The 15807-nt window shown below is 41.7% G+C and overlaps 2 protein-coding genes across 3 annotated transcripts in view; one reads left to right on the forward strand and one right to left on the reverse strand.

Annotated features, from left to right (window-relative positions):
* The window catches only part of eif2b1 (eukaryotic translation initiation factor 2B, subunit 1 alpha), a 1065098-nt gene that overhangs the window by 44398 nt on the left and 1004893 nt on the right, over positions 1–15807 (reverse strand). The window lies entirely within an intron of this gene.
* Positions 1–15807, forward strand: part of tctn2 (tectonic family member 2) — a 51543-nt gene that overhangs the window by 2419 nt on the left and 33317 nt on the right. For both annotated transcript variants that reach the window (XR_013578252.1, XM_078554607.1), the window contains exons 3-7: positions 1057–1127; positions 2033–2234; positions 6258–6358; positions 11023–11222; positions 12621–12741. Coding sequence is in view for 1 of the 2 variants with exons in the window: in XM_078554607.1 (XP_078410733.1) it covers positions 1057–1127; positions 2033–2234; positions 6258–6358; positions 11023–11222; positions 12621–12741 (695 nt within the window). In the remaining variant the exon portion in view is untranslated. The remainder of the gene's footprint in view (positions 1–1056; positions 1128–2032; positions 2235–6257; positions 6359–11022; positions 11223–12620; positions 12742–15807) is intronic.

Below are 15807 nucleotides of genomic sequence, written 5' to 3' on the forward strand. Positions count from 1 at the left end.
GAATGGTGGAGCAGGCTAAATGGCCTCCTCCTGTTCACTCTGCATAAAGAAAGTCCCCAGTGATTAGGAAGATTGGGTGGCCAAGTTATTCTCCATTGGTCAGTGATGATCTTCATTTGGTCAGTAGGAGGTGCTGCATCATAGTATGTAATTCCCATCGTTAGCTTATTCCCTTTAGACCTTTTGGAATCTGCGCACTGATGAGACTAGGCTAGTAAGCTGATCAGTGCTAATAGCAACTTGTCCTAATGAAATAGTGGGTTAAGGGACCTGTTAAGTTTGCAGGCACAAAGGACTTGTATTTGTGTAGTGGCTTTAACAATAAATAAAACATCTCGATGCACAACACATTTGGGGATCAGACCCACGTAAGAAGGCAGTTTGGGAAAATGTCTGAAGGAGTCGATGAAGAGCCAGGTTTCGAGAAGCATTTTGAAAGTGCGTGCTTGTGTACAAACAATTTCTCTCAATCTACACTATTTCCACTAGTTGGAGAGTCTAGGACAAAGGGCGTCAGTGTAAAAAAATTAGAACCAGACCTTCCAGAAGTGAAATTGGGAAACACTTCATGCAAAGAGTGGTAGAAGATTGGAGCTCTTTTCTGCAAACAGGAATTGGTGTTGGATCAATCAATTGTTAATTTTAAAACTAAGACTGATAGATTTTCGTTAACCTAACCGCTGATATTAAGGGGTGAAGGGAAAAGCAAATATGTAGGGTTAGATCACAGATCTGATCTATTTTTTGTGACATGATTAAGGGATAAATGTTGGTCAGGACATTGGGGAGAAACTCCCCTGCTTTTCTTCAAATTAATGCCATGGGATATTTTCCATTTACGTAAATGGGGTAAATGGGGCCTCAGTTTAACATCTTATCTGAAAGATGGCACCTCCATTAGTGCAGTGCTCTCTCAGTACTATACTAGAGTGTCAGTGCAGAATGTTGTGCCCCTGGAGTGGGTTAGAGGAAATGGGATCGAGGGAACAGGGGTTGGGTCTCATGGACAAGATGAGAAAATTGGATTTCTTTATTTTTGATTTGTTTTCTATTTAGATTTATCACAGCCTAACTGTGTGGAGACAAATGCCACTGGTCAGTGGAAACTGACTACTTCTGCTGATGAGGTTAGTACTTTTTATTTTAAAAAAACTTTTTTGTACTTCTTCCTTTATAGCGCCTTCTATTTGTGATAAAACTTTCTGGAATGTTAAACTTGACTAACATCAAAAGGACCCATTTCAGTAGATTGAACACTGCCTGCTCGCACATCTTCTTGCTGTGCATTCTGACTTTTTTGATTTAAATAACCTTTGATTGAAAAATAAAGAAAAGAAAGTTTAAAAAGAAAGCAAAAAAAAAACTCCATAAAATGCTGGACTGCTCACCCATGTGCTGTGAAAATATTTTAAAAAATCACCTGCACAGATTACAGGAATGAAGGTCTAGTCTAGTGCAGAAACTCCTGACTCTTATTTATTCCAGCATTGGACAGTAAACATTTTGCAGGGCATAACATGGCTGCATTCATCTTAAACATCTTGACAATCCGGGAGCGTTGACAACCTTACCTCAGAGAAAGTTACTGGACCTATGTGGATGAGGTTGTTACAAGGATTTTCAAGGATTTGCGGTCAGACATTTGTGATTCTTTGCAATTTTTGGAGCGTTTCTTTAACTTTGTTTTAGATCAGCAGATCAAGGTAGTACATCTGCTTAAAACAAATCAGGGAAAGTTTTTGTTTTGAGGGTTTTAGACTGGGCAGTGTGGGCAGGAACAGGCACAGACAGCAGCCTCCGAGCCTAACGGTTGTTTATCAGACTGCAGGGAGGGATACAGTGACTGGGGACGATTTAAGTTTCTACATGTTGTTATGAATTGTGTGTAATCAGCTGGCTGAAAAAATAAGGTAGTGCTGAAAATGATTTTGAGTGGTTTCATTATTTAGTTTTATTTTCTGCTAATTGGAAAACACATTACCTATCTTCTGCCCAATTGCTGAAATGCTAGCTTTGTGTAAATTAATTACAGGTGAATCTCAATGTGGTGTTGATCCTAGACCGACCGTTAGTACTTTGTGAAGGTTTATTAAATGAAACCAACTGCTGTCCAGAACCTCTGTGCATTGTTGAAACTCTCCGCGTGACTGCCTGTCTGAATGGCCACCTTTCAGCAACACTGCTTGTTCAAGTTATAATATACGCAAACTCGACTTTTCATGGGACTGTAAATGGTAAGTACTGGCTGAGTGCTTTTGAGAAATCTGGCACCAGCCAATTCTGACTTAAAATGAGAAACTTTTTCTGAGCTGTGACTAACATCATAGCAACAGCGGTGAGAGGCTGCAAATCCAATCCCCAATAGTTGCTTTCTGCTCCTGCAGTTTTCCAGGGTGTGCCATTGTATATTGTGTCAGCAGCAAGAATTATATTGAATTTTATTCGCTGTTTATTAACATTAGGGGATACTGTAATAGATTTACAATCGCTTTGCTACCCACTGGAGACATGGGAGTTTCAACAATAGTTGATCATTAATCTGTCATTCCGTCTACTTTAAGTACAATGTTTCAAGTGAGGCTGATCTATTAATATAGTGAAAACAACATGGATTTGTTAAAAACAAAAACTGGAGGAACAGCACCTCATCTTCCGACTAGGCACTTTACAGCCTTCCGGGCTGAACATTGAATTCAACAACTTTAGATCTTAAGCTCCCTCCCCCCATCCCCACCCCGTTTCTTCCCCCTCCCTTTCTTTTTCAATAATGTATATAGATTCTTCTTTTCCCACCTATTTCCATTATTTTTAAATCTACAACTAATACCTTGCCAGTCTTTCCACCCCACCCCCACTAGAGCTGTACCTTGAGTGTCCTGCCATCCATTCTTAATTAGCACTTTTCTTAGATAATATCACCACCTTCAACACCTCTTTGATCCTTTTGTCTGTGACATATTTTGATTATCTGCTCCTATCACTGCTTGCTTGTCCCCACAACCACCCCACCCTCAACTTCTCTCCCCCTGCCCCCCCCACCTTAAACCAGCTTATATTTCACCCCTCTCCTAACTATACTTCAGTTCTGTTGAAGGGCCATGTTGGACTCGAAACATCAACTCTTTTCTTCTCCACCGATGCTGCCAGACCCGCTGAGTTTTTCCAGGTAATTCTGTTTTTGTTATGGATTTGTTAAAGGCAAATTATGTCTGTGAAACCTGATTGAGCTCCTTAATCTAGTAATGGGGAGGGTTGAAGAGGGTAAGTGCAGGTTGATGTGTATATAGACTGTCAAAAGGCATTTCATAAAGTACCACATAATAAACTTGTTTGAAAAATTGAAGCCTATGGGATTAAAGGGACAGTGGTTGGACATGGTATTGACTAAGAGACAGAAAGCAGAGAGTAGTGGTGAAATATTTTTCAGACTGGAGGGAATTGTACAGGGGTGTTCCCAGGGGTCAGTATAAGGATCACTGCTTTTTTTGATAAATATTAATGACTTGGAATTGGATAGACAGGGCATAATTTCAAAGTCTGCAGATGACTCAAAACTCAGCAATGTAATAAACGATGAAGAGGACAGACAGACAGACACCTGGTGAAATGGACAGACACATGGTGGATGAAATTTAATGCAGCGAATTGTGAAGTGATTAATTTTGGCTGGAAGAACCACGAGAGACAATATAAACAAAGTGGTACAATTTTAAACGAGGCTGCAGAAGCAGAGAGAGCTGGAGGTGTCTAAACAAATCGTGGAAGTTGGCAGGAAAAATTAAGGATGTTAGAAAAGCATACGGGATCCTTAGCTTTATAAATGGAGCCACAGAGTACAAAAATAAGGAAGTGATGCTGAACCTTAAACTGGCTCGAGGGGTGGTAAGCAGAGGACACATTTAAGATAATTGGCAAAAGAACCTGAGTGGAGATGAGAATTTTTTTTTTTGACTTCATGCGCGCAGTAGTCATGACCTGGGATGCGCTACCTGAAAGAGTATGGGAAGCAGATTCATTAGTAACCTTCAAAAAGGAATTGGATAGATACTTGAAGGGGAGATATTTGCAGGGCTATGGGGAAAGAGCAGGGGAGTGAGACCAATTGGATAGTTTTTTTCAAAGAGCCAGCTCTGTCCTGGTGGGCCAAATGATGAAAGATCGCAGACCTGAAACGTTAGCTCTGTTTCTCTCTCCACAGATGCTGCGTTACCGGTTGAGTATTTACAGCATTTGCTGTTTTTATTTCAAGCTCCCAGTGTGCTCAGTATTTTGATTTTTTTGAGGGTTGAAGGACCTCCTAATGTACTGTATGATTCGAAGTTTCATTTTAATATTTTTTAGCAGCCATGAGGAAAGTAAAGCTGGACTGGCTTTGCAGAATAGAGTTACTTTATGAGGAGAAGTAGCAAAATCAGTGTTGCTGTTTAATGACCTGTACAGTTCCATTGGAGTTCTCAGCTTGGAACATGATGTTGAGGTCAGGTTATCCAGGAGAGTGCCCTTGCTTTCGGCCTAGCCATCTTTGTAAGGTGGTGATGGTGGTGCCGGTGTCTGGGCCTGTAAGACACTAAGTGGCTCCCTATTAAATACAATGGGATTGAACTTGCTTGGAGTGGCAATCGTCGTCAGACTGGCAGTCCGTCCCGTTTTTTTACCTTAATCCTTTTTCCCAGCCTGCCTTGCCTTACCTTCTGACTCGGCCGGCTAAGATCCAGGCAGTGCAGCGTGCCCCCGGGACCCAGCATCGAAGTGCAGCTGAGTCGAAGGGAAGGAGGCCACGCCCCCCCTTTTTTTGCAGTGCTAGCTGCTGTAAACAAGGCAAGTTAAAGGGGAGAATCCTGGGGTGGGGGGAGTGTCAGGGAGGAGGAGGAGTCGTCATCTCTGGGCAGGGGCGATCCCCCTGGGCCTGTACAATAGTTACCCTGAAGTTAGAAGAGGTTTTATTTCTTCTAACTTTTTCTGGCTGACTATTGACCCAGTTGGAACCATCTGAAGTTTGCGATTTAAATCGCATTTTCGGATGATTCCCAGTGCAGAGCCTTTGCTCAGGGGAATTTTGCACTTCTGGGCCCTTGCCGTGCAAACCTTACTTGGGAACTTACAAAGGGGATTCCCCAGTTCACCTTTGGGGTACCCCCCCCCCCCCCATACGACACCCTGGAGCTTGGAAGTTACGGCCCATTATTTCTGTATGCAGGTTGACTGGAAAATGTAGTCTCAGTAATCAAAATTAAAAAATACTCATAAGGAATTGTGTAATAGGTTGACTGTAATTTCTATTTGGTGAGGGTTGGGTGTTTAAATTTTTCAGTAGATTTTTTTAAAAATCAGTATTAACAAATTGAAAAGTCAGTTGCCAATGATGAAGGCTGTGTGATGCAGCAATTGTAAAAATGTCCAGTTCACCTGGGTTTTTAATAAATGGTTGAAAGGGGAGCTTCACTTTCAATGGTTCAAGCTACTGTTCTGAATGTCAGAGATTTTCTGAACAAATTATCATAAAACATAATGGCATTTCATTAATATCCATGGTCAAATTTTTTTTTCATTCATGGGATGTGGATGTCACTGGCTAGGCCAGCATTTGTCCATCCCTAATTGCCCTTGTTCAGAGGGCATTTAAGAGTCAACCACATTGCTGTGGGTCTGGAGTCACATGTCGGTCAGACCAGGTAAGGACGGCAGATTTCCTCCCCTAAAGGACATTAGTGAACCAGATGAGTTTTTTTACAACAATCGATAATGATTTCATGGTCATCATTAGGCTTTTAATTCCAGATGTCCAGTTTTGTGTTTAAACTATGAATGTATCTTTCTGTTTGTCCAATAGAGAGAAAATCAGAATAACAAAAGCTCTGTCACTTCAAATAAAACTAACAATTTCTGAATTTCTTTTTCATTGGGTATGGTTCCACAAGTACTGGTGCCCTCTAGTCCATTCAAGTAGAAGCCTAAGCTTCTACTTGTGGTATTGCCACAACCACGTGATTTTGTTCTTTAACTGGCATCCGTGTGTATTTTCAGCAGGAGTCATTGGATGATGATCCAGAGAAGGGAATTTCCAAATAATTCTCCCGCTTGAATCTGAGGCTGCTGAGGCAGCATCATCACTAATGTTCCGGTTAAGATTGGCTAACTCCGAACAGACTAGTGATCCAGAGTGCCACCAGACTGCTCTGAATAGCATCATGCTACCTTGCTTTTCCAGTGTGGTAGGTCATACTAACTACTGAACACTGTTATTTTTGTTTCACCAGAAACAAAGATGCCGATTCCAGAACAAAAATACCTTCCCCTTGGCCCGTGTCCATGCAACTTAACCGCACAAGCTTGTGATGTACGATGCTGTTGTGATGAGGTATTTCTGCATTTTAATTATACTGTATTGTCAAGTTATATCACCATATGTAGATTTTAAACTGTTTCGTACAGAATGTGAAATTTAAGCATTTTATTCTGCGTGAGCAAGCGCACAAGTAAAATTGATAGTTCTGCTTATTTAAATAGACACAGTATCTACAGTGTGTGGTGTAACTGGGTCTGTTGCTTATTCTTCATCTTGTGCCTCTTCTGTGATGCATTAAGGAAATTCTAAATAATTATTGGACTCATGGGTGACACTTGGCCCAGTTTTGTGGCTTTTCTGAAAACTAGGAATTGTGTCATTTGCATTTCACCGATAACTGAAATCTTTGTGGGAAGCTAGCACTGAGTGAAGAATTATGCTTTTCATAGTGAAATTCTAAACATCTTAGCACACACAGCTATTCTTTTCCCAAAGATAAAAACAAAAAGCTAAAAGCTACTGCGGATGCTGGAAATCCAAAACAAAATAAAAACAGAATTACCTGGAAAAACTCAGCAAGTCTGGCAGCATCGGCGGAGAAGAAATCAGTCAACGTTTCGAGCCCTCATGGCCCTTCAGCAGAACTGAAGCATAGTTTCAACAAGGGAGAAATATAAATTGGTTTAAGGTGGGTGGGGGGGAAGAGACACATTGAGGGTGTGGTGTGAGCAGATAATTCTTTTCCCATATTACATTCTGCATCACAACATGGAGAAGAGTGTAATAAGAGATAGGTTGTTAAAGCTGTGTTATCTTTATAGGCTACTGGAAATAAAAGCATTTTCCACACTGCACTCTGCACCTTACAGCTGGAGAACTGCCCTAAATGGTGCATTTAGCACCATTATTTAATTCTCCCTGATGACCCTGAGTAGTCGCCTGTAATGACCAGCTATCAGGAAGCATGGTTTGATGGGGCAGGTTTGCAAGGACTACATGTGAAACTCTGTGGTCGAACTCTGCTGTTGTGGAATACTAGAGAGATTTCTGTAGCGTGATTTCCCAGCTATATGGTTTACAAGAGTAAAGAGCAACAGTTGAACATCCTTGTGGTATCTGGTTCAGGCTGGTAGCAGGAAGGGTCTGTGTGCAGGCTGTTTGTTTGGACTCTGCCAAAAACATTACATCACTTGGATATAAGGATGCTCGGAGGAGAAATAGAAGTTATTGAGAAAATATTAAAAATGCAAACAACTGATAACTTTTAAAATAACATGTAAAGTGTTTTCCTTTGTTACTGGTAATATTTGATATGCATATTTTAAGTTTCTTTCTTAGAATTTCTGATCAGTGTTAAACTGGATCCATGATTCAGTTCTATCCTTGGACAATAAGAACCATCAGAGGAGTCACATCTATCTGGTCTGAATCATGTTAATTTAATTGAGAAAGATTTGAGCAAATTCACAATCTCGGACAAAATTAAATTATTTCTGTGCCGGGGAGACATACAAACAAATAAATACATTTTAAATACTATCCAATTTTCACTTAAATGTCAGTCTTGATCTCAACAGCCTGTCGCAGTAAAGTATTCCATGTTATAATCATCCTCTGCCTGAGAAATGTCTAACTTGTTCCCCATCACTCAGTCTTTTAGTGCTGATCCTTGGTCTATGCTCCCTTTTTATCAATTCACCAACCAGTGAAAACTTGCCATTTCCCCCTATCAAATTCCACTTCTCCTTCCTTGCTCCATTGAAAAGTTCAAGCGTCTTGGGCTTTTCATCATAGCTTTAATTTCATTTTTGGTATCATTCTAGTAAATCTACACTGTTTCCTTTTTACAGTTCCAATTAGCTGCATGGAGGCCACACAAGAATATAGACCAATGTTCCCTCAAAGCGGGTACGTGGCCCTACAGGGAGCAAACAGGCTGTGCCTATGCAGCATTCCATTTAAGATGCATGGCTGCACATCAGTCTTGAAGGGACAGCAAACACAAGTTAGAGGAAACATTGACGTAGACCGTTAAGTAATTGGGCAAGAAGGCGGCAGATAGAATATTATGTGGAGAAGTGTGAAATTATCCAAAACAAAAACAGAAATACCTGGAAAAACTCAGCAGATCTGGCAGCATCGGCGGAGAAGAACAAAGTTGACGTTTCGAGTCTGTTGAAGGGTCATGAGGACTCGAAACGTCAATTTGGTTCTTCTCCGCCGATGCTGCCAGACCTGCTGAGTTTTTCCAGGTATTTCTGTTTTTGTTTTGGATTTCCAGCATCCACAGTTTTTTGTTTTTATCTCTGAAATTATCCACGTTGGCTGGAAGAATGAAAACAGAATATATTTTTAAATATGAAAGACTACTTAATTCAGAGGGATATAGGGGTCCTTGTCTGTGAATCACAGTTAACATTTTGGTGTAGCAAGCGATTAAGAAGCTAAATGGAATATTAGCTTTTATTGCAATAGAATTGGAATATAATGAGGAAACCTTGCTGCAATCATGTAGGTCTTTGATGTAATACTGTGTACAGTTTTGGCCTCCTTTTCCTTAGAGGAAAGCAAAACAGATTCAGAATATTAATTCCTAGAATGTGAAGGCTTTCTTGTGAGGAAAGGCTGAGTAGTATGGGCCCATATTCTCTCAGATTTAGAAGAATGAGAGGTGACCTGATTGAAACACATGGAATTCTTAGAGGCCTTGACAGGTAATGGAGTTTGAGAGACAGTCTATGTGAGATGAGTGAGTGAAACGCTGCATCAAATTCAGGGTAGGCCAGCATTGATTTCCCATCCCTAATTGCCCCTTGAGAAGGCGATGGTGAACTGCCTTCTTGAATCGCACCAGTCCCTGTGGTGTAGGTACATCCATAGCGCTGTTAGGGAGGGAGTTCCTGGATTTTGACCCAGTGACATTGAAGGAACGGCGATATATTTCCAAGTCAGGATGGTGAGTGGCTTGGAGGGGAACTTCCAGGTGATGATGTTCCCAAGTGTCTGCTGCCCTTGTCCTTCTAGATGGTAGAGGTCGTGTGTTTGGAAGGTGCTGCCTAAGGAGCCTTGGTGTGTTCCTGCAGTGCATCTTGTAGATGGTACACAGTGCGTCGGTGATGGAGGGGGTGAATGTTTGTAGAAGGGGTGCCAATCAAGCGGGCTGCTTTGTCCTGGACAGTGTCAAGCTTCTTGAGTGTTGTTGGAGCTGCTCTCATCCAGGCAAGTGGAGAGTATTCCATCACATCCCTGGCTTGTGCCTTGTAGATGGTGGACAAGCTTTGGGGAGTCAGGAGGTGAGTAACTTGTCACAGAATTTCTAGCCTCTGACCTGCTCTTGTAGCCACAGTATTTATATGACGGGTCCAGTTCAGTTTATGGTCAGTGGTAACCCCCAGGATGTTAGTGCAGGATTCAGTGGTGGTAATGCCATTGAATGTCAGGGGGCAATAGTTAAATTCTCTTGTTGGAGATGGTCATTGCCTGGCACTTGTGTGGCACGAATGTTACTTGCCACTTGTTAGCCCAAACCTGGATATTGTCCAGGTCTTGCTGCATTTGGACATGGGCTGCTTCAGTATCTGAGGAGTTGCGAATGGTGCTGAAAATTGTGCAATCATCAGCGAACATCCCCACTTCTGACTTTATGATGGAAGGAAGATATTGATGAAGCAGCTGAAGATGGTTGGGCCTAGGACACTACCCTGACCTTTAAAGCTACATAGTATCTATTACGAAAGCCGCTTGCTTCCACCTCTGTAGCATTGCTGCTTTTGCCTCTTACCCCACCCCCAACTACCTTTGAAAATCTTTATTGCCTCCACAACAACAGCTGCCATTCACCTAGCCCCTTTTAATGCAAAAGAAACACCCTTTTTCTGCATTGTCCACCTTTTCCTTTCACTCTCCACCTTTTGTAAACTTGTTCAAAACTTACGTTGCCTATATCCCACTCTGCTCGGCAATCACTTGTATTCTCAATGACCTGCAATGGCTCCCTGCCCTCCAACCCAATGAATTCAAATCTCTCCTCATCCTAACTCTGCTACCTCCTTCAGCCTTCCATTGGCCGCTGCACTTATTTGAGTCTGTGGCCATTTGTATCCCTTTTGGCCCTTTTGCACCACCATTGGTGGCCGAGCCTTTTCCCTATTCCTACCCTCTGAAACTCCCTCTATGAATTCCTCTGTCTCTTGACTTCTCTCCCCACCTTGAAGAAACTTTTCAAAACCCATCTTTTTGACTAGTTACCTTTGCTCACTGGGCCACCTTTGTTCATTGACCATTCCTTTTCTGCTTTTATTCAACCTCTCTTTCCAAAGTTCCTGCAATGTTTTGTGTCTTAACAGCTCTTTATAAATGCTCTCCTTTGATCATGAAGTGAAGGTGTTAATATTAGCAGTGTTCTGCAAGTTTGTGTTACCTAGGAAATGCAAATGGCAAAACTGATTTATCACCTGACTGATCAGGTTCTTTATATTTGGTCCAGCCAGATTCTGATGTTTTTCAACTAGTTTGTAGAAGAAATTAAAATTAGTAATTTTCACCAAGTCTATTTGGATATTATGAATTCTCTGTGCTATTTTTTCTTATTATATTAAATGTGCTATATAAATACAAATTGTCATTGGTGTGATACTGTATAATATATATAAATAAAACTGGTCTGTTAATATTATTTATTTAATCTCATTCTGAAACATGAATTATGCCAAGTAAATTTTCCTTTTTTTTTTCAGGAATGCACCCCCAGTATGATAAAGCTGTTCCATTCTTACTGCTTTACAGGAGTGTTTGGAGGGAATGTGTCCCAACCCTTTGACCAATTATGTTCTGTTCAGAATGCAAATGATGTTCCTGACTGGTTTTCTTTCCTCTGTGTGCAATCTTCTCTTGATAACTCGCCTTACCTGGGGTTGTTCTATGATGGTGATACTGTGTAAGTTTGTATAACAGGCACTAAAGCAACTATAATTAGTGAAATAAATTAATCCACATGATCTGTTGTGCCTTACCTCTAGTGTTCATCTTCAATGATTGGAATGACTTCTCTCTCTTGTTTAATACTTTTATACTACTGCACATTTGAATTTGTACTTAAATATGTTAAAAAGCTGCCACTTTTTATACAGGTGCAAAGCAACTGTGAAATGGTGCAGGTTTCTGATCTTCACCTCCAACCACTAACCTGTATTCTAAACCTGACCAGCACATTCTAATTGGCTCAGTTACCTAAACAAACAATTGAACTCTGAATTGAAAAAAGGGACAATGCTGGACCTAGGAAGAGTCTTGCACCCAAAATGTTAATCTGTCTTTTCTCTCTGGCAGCTGACTGATGACCTGCAAGTTTCCATTATTTATCTTATTACTTCAGCTTATTTTCCCCCTCAATATATTTTTTGTTTTCTTTTCTTTTGAATTAAACTCTTACTTGAGCCTCTGTTTATTTAACAGGTAAACTTTGTAGCCTGAAGAGTCTTGACTCCTTAATGGAATAGTTTGTTGACCGTTACTATGTATAACAGTCCAGTATTCCTTGCGCTCAATTTGATTTGCTATGAACAAACCCAGGGGACATCTACAAATGGTGTCCCCGTCACTCCCCCACTCCATCCCCCACCCAAATCATCCCTCCTGCAATGAAGCTTATTTCAGTCTGACAGCTTTCATGCTAGAACTCTGGGTTTCCATCCAAATGATATGTGGCTCTATTCATTCTCCTGCTTTCTGGTACCTGAAAGTGCAGACAAAGATGTATGCAGGAATTTAGATGTGAAGAAACACCAATTTCTGAATTGTAAGGGAGCTGAATTGATGACACTGAGACGGTCAGGAAGATAGGATGATGCTAAATTTCCTAACTGGCACAGGTGTCTTTGTAACTCTTCCAGGCCAGTCTTCAATCACCATTTAAAAATATCAGTTGGGGTATAATGATGAAGAATATAGAAAATGATATTACGTGGAATTTACAGCACAGAAACAGGCCATGCAGCCCATTGGGTCTGTGTTGATGTGCATACTCCGTGTGAGCTGCCTTACGCTGTATTTATTTATTCTCCCCCAATCAACATATCTTTCTATTCCTTTCTCAACATGTACTTTTCTAGCTTTCCCTTAAATATATCAATGCTATCTCTCAGCCACTCCATATGGATGTGAGTTCCATATTCCGTTCCACATTGATGCTAATGCTGCCTCTTTGAAATCTGTATCCTGATAATAAATGCAATTGACTACATCCCCTTTATCCTTGCCTCAATGCCTGTGAAGCAATGCAGTAAATTCTTATTGCACTGGGAATAATCTCCTTTTTGAACTTTGCTTTCAACAGCAGGGTTTCTCGTGACTTTTCCTTTGGGATAGTGACACCTCCAGAGACACATACACCAGTTGGCTACCGTCAAGGGGATCGTATTGTTAAAAATGAAGAAGAGTACCTTACTATTCCACAGGTAGGAATAACAGCACATCATTTTTTTAAAAATTCATTCACGGGATGTGGGCTTTGCTGGCTGACCCAGCATTTATTGCCCTTCCCTAGTTGCCCTTGAGAGGGTGGTGGTGAGCTGCCTTCTTGAACCGCTACATTCCATGTTGTGTAGGTACACCCACAGTGCTGTAGGAAGAGAGTTCCAGGATTTAGACCCAGTGACAGTGAAGGAACAGTGATATATTTCCAAGTCAGGATGGTGAGTGACTTGGAGGCGAACTTCCAGGTGTTGGTGTTCCCACCTATCTACTGCCCTTGTCCTTCTAGATGGTAGCGGTCGTGAGTTTGGAAGGTGCTGTCAAAGGAGCCTTGGTGAATTCCTGCAGTGCATCTTGTAGATGGTACACACTGCTGCTATTGTGCATTGATGGAGGAAGGAGTGAATGTTTGTGGATGGGGTGCCAATCAAGCGGGCTGCTTTGTCCTGGATGGTGTCAAGCTTCTTGAGTGTTGTGGGAGCTGCACTCATCCAGGCAAGCAGGGAGCATTCCATCACACTCTGACTTGTGCCTTGTAGACAGTGGTCAGGCTTTGGGGTGTCAGAAGGTGAGTTACTTGTCCTCTTGTTAGCCACAGTATTTATATGGCTAGCCCAGTTCAGTTTCTGGCTAAAAGATAAATTAAAACTTTGGTAAGATTGTAAATGGATTTCGTAACCTTCAGTGACCAACAATGTAACTTATTACTGGTCTAATTGGACAGTGTGTAAATTGAGGTTAATTTATAAAACCTAATATACCTAAGAGAGATGGAAGATTGCACAGTGCCGTATTGCTACCTCCAACCATCCCCTAGTGGGTCAGATCCAATGAAATACTTCCTGAAATGCCGTCATTGTTATCTAGACAAGGGGGTTCGGTAACATGGTGATAGTGTTACTGGACTAGTAATCCGGAGACCTAGACTAATCATCTAGAGTCGTAAATTCAAATTCCACCATGGCTGTTGGGAAGTTAAAGTTGGTTCATTAAATAAATCTAGAATAAAAAGCTACTATCAATAATGGTGACTTTGAAACTACAAGATTGTCATTTAAAAACCTATCTGGTCACTAATGTTCTTTTGGGAATGGAATTTGTTGTCCTTACCTGGTTTGGCTACAGGTGACTCCAGATCCACAGCATTGTGGTGAACTCTTTCTTAACTGTCCTCTGAGATGGCGAAGCAAGCCACTCAGTTGTATGGGGTTGGGCAATAAATGCTTGCTTAGCTGGTGATGTCAGCATACCATGAATAAATAAAAAAAATCACATCCTGCTGTGCACAGGACAATGAACAATTCAGTCGACTGAATAAACAAATGATCATTGGAACATTGGCGGCATTTCGCAGGGATCGTTCCCTCCGGGACACCCTGGTCCACTCCTCCATCACCCCCTACACCTCAACCCCCTCACACGGCACCTTCCCATGCAACCGCAGAAGGTGCAACACCTGCCCCTTTACTTCCCCCCTCCTCACTGTCCAAGGGCCCAAACACTCCTTTCAAGTGAAGCAGCATTTCACTTGCACTTCCCTCAATTTAGTCTACCGTATTCGCTGCTCCCAATATGGTTTTCTCTACATTGGAGAGACCAAACGCAGACTGGGTGACCGCTTTGCGGAACACCTTCGGTCTGTCCGCAAGCATGACCCAGACCTGTTGCTTGCCATTTCAACACTCCACCCTGCTCTCATGCCCACATGTCCGTCCTTGGCCTGCTGCAATGTTCCAGCGAAGCTTAATGCAAACTGGAGGAACAGCACCTCATCTTCCGGCTAGGCACTTTACAGCCTTCCGGACTGAATATTGAGTTCAACAATTTTAGATCATGAACTCTCTCCTCCATCCCCACCCACTTTCTGATCCCCCTTTTTCCTATAATTTTAATTTATTTTTCTTTTCCCACCTATTTCCATTATTTATTTCCATCCATTGTTTTATCTCCACCTTTTAGCCTATTTCGATCTCTTCCCCTCACCCCACCCCCACTAAGGCTATCTGTCACTTCCTTGCCCTGCTTTCTACTCTTAATGTCACTATTAGCACATTCCTTAGATAATATCACCACCGTCAACACCCCTTTGTCCTTTTGTCTATGACATCTTTGGCAATCTCTTCTTTGCCTCCACCGATCACTGGCCCTCTATCCAGCTCTACCTGTCCCACCCCCTTCAACCAGCTTATATTTCACCTCAATTCTATATTTCCTTAGTCTGATGAAGAGTCATTCGGACTCGAAACGTTAACTGTGTTTCTCTCTGCAGATGCTGTCAGACCTGCTGAGTTTTTCCAGTTATTTTTGTTTTTGTTTCAGATTTCCAGCATCCGCAGTATTTTGCTTTTATCTTAGTGTTCCTGGAGGAATGTGGCTAAGTTCACATAGTATTTGACGGGGTGGAGTTGGTGGAGGTGTTTTTTGAAAGAAATGAGGCTGACAACATTATTTATTGAATGATTTTGTACAGACTCTGCCTTTTTTATTTGATAAGCTGCTTCCTCTTTCCGCCCTGGCCCATTTACTTTCTGTTCTTTTGTCTTGCTGGCTGTGTTGTTCCGGATCAGTGTGAGGTCAGGCCAGTGATAACAGTTCTGATTTCCTTCCTCCTAAAGCTCAAAAGCGTCTGCAGTGACATGAGAAAGATTAGGCCACGAGTACTGTGGGCTTATTTGTCCAGTGGGTGTAGGTGTCACGGACAAGACCAGCATTTAATGCCCATTCCTAATTGCCCTTGAGAAAGGTAATAGTGAGCTGTTGCAGTTTTTATGGTGTCAGTGTGAGCCCATCTCCCACTAACCCTTTTCTGTCTCACCAGTTTTGTTGTCTTTCCCATCTCATGATGGCGTGGACTCCTTATTGATGTGCAGCTTTACAGATCTCATTTGTCCTCTGGTACAGCATCCATTATTGATGTCTGAGTGTTGGCACCAGTTGTACACAAGAACCAGGTGCCAAGGAAATGGGCAGATGATAAACTATTGGGTATCATGGAGGTTGTTTGACTGGGCTCTCCTAATAATTCATGAGTAACAAAATTCTGCATTAGT

This window comes from Cetorhinus maximus, chromosome 12 (genome assembly GCF_964194155.1).
Source record: "Cetorhinus maximus chromosome 12, sCetMax3.hap1.1, whole genome shotgun sequence".
Taxonomy (NCBI): domain Eukaryota; kingdom Metazoa; phylum Chordata; class Chondrichthyes; order Lamniformes; family Cetorhinidae; genus Cetorhinus; species Cetorhinus maximus.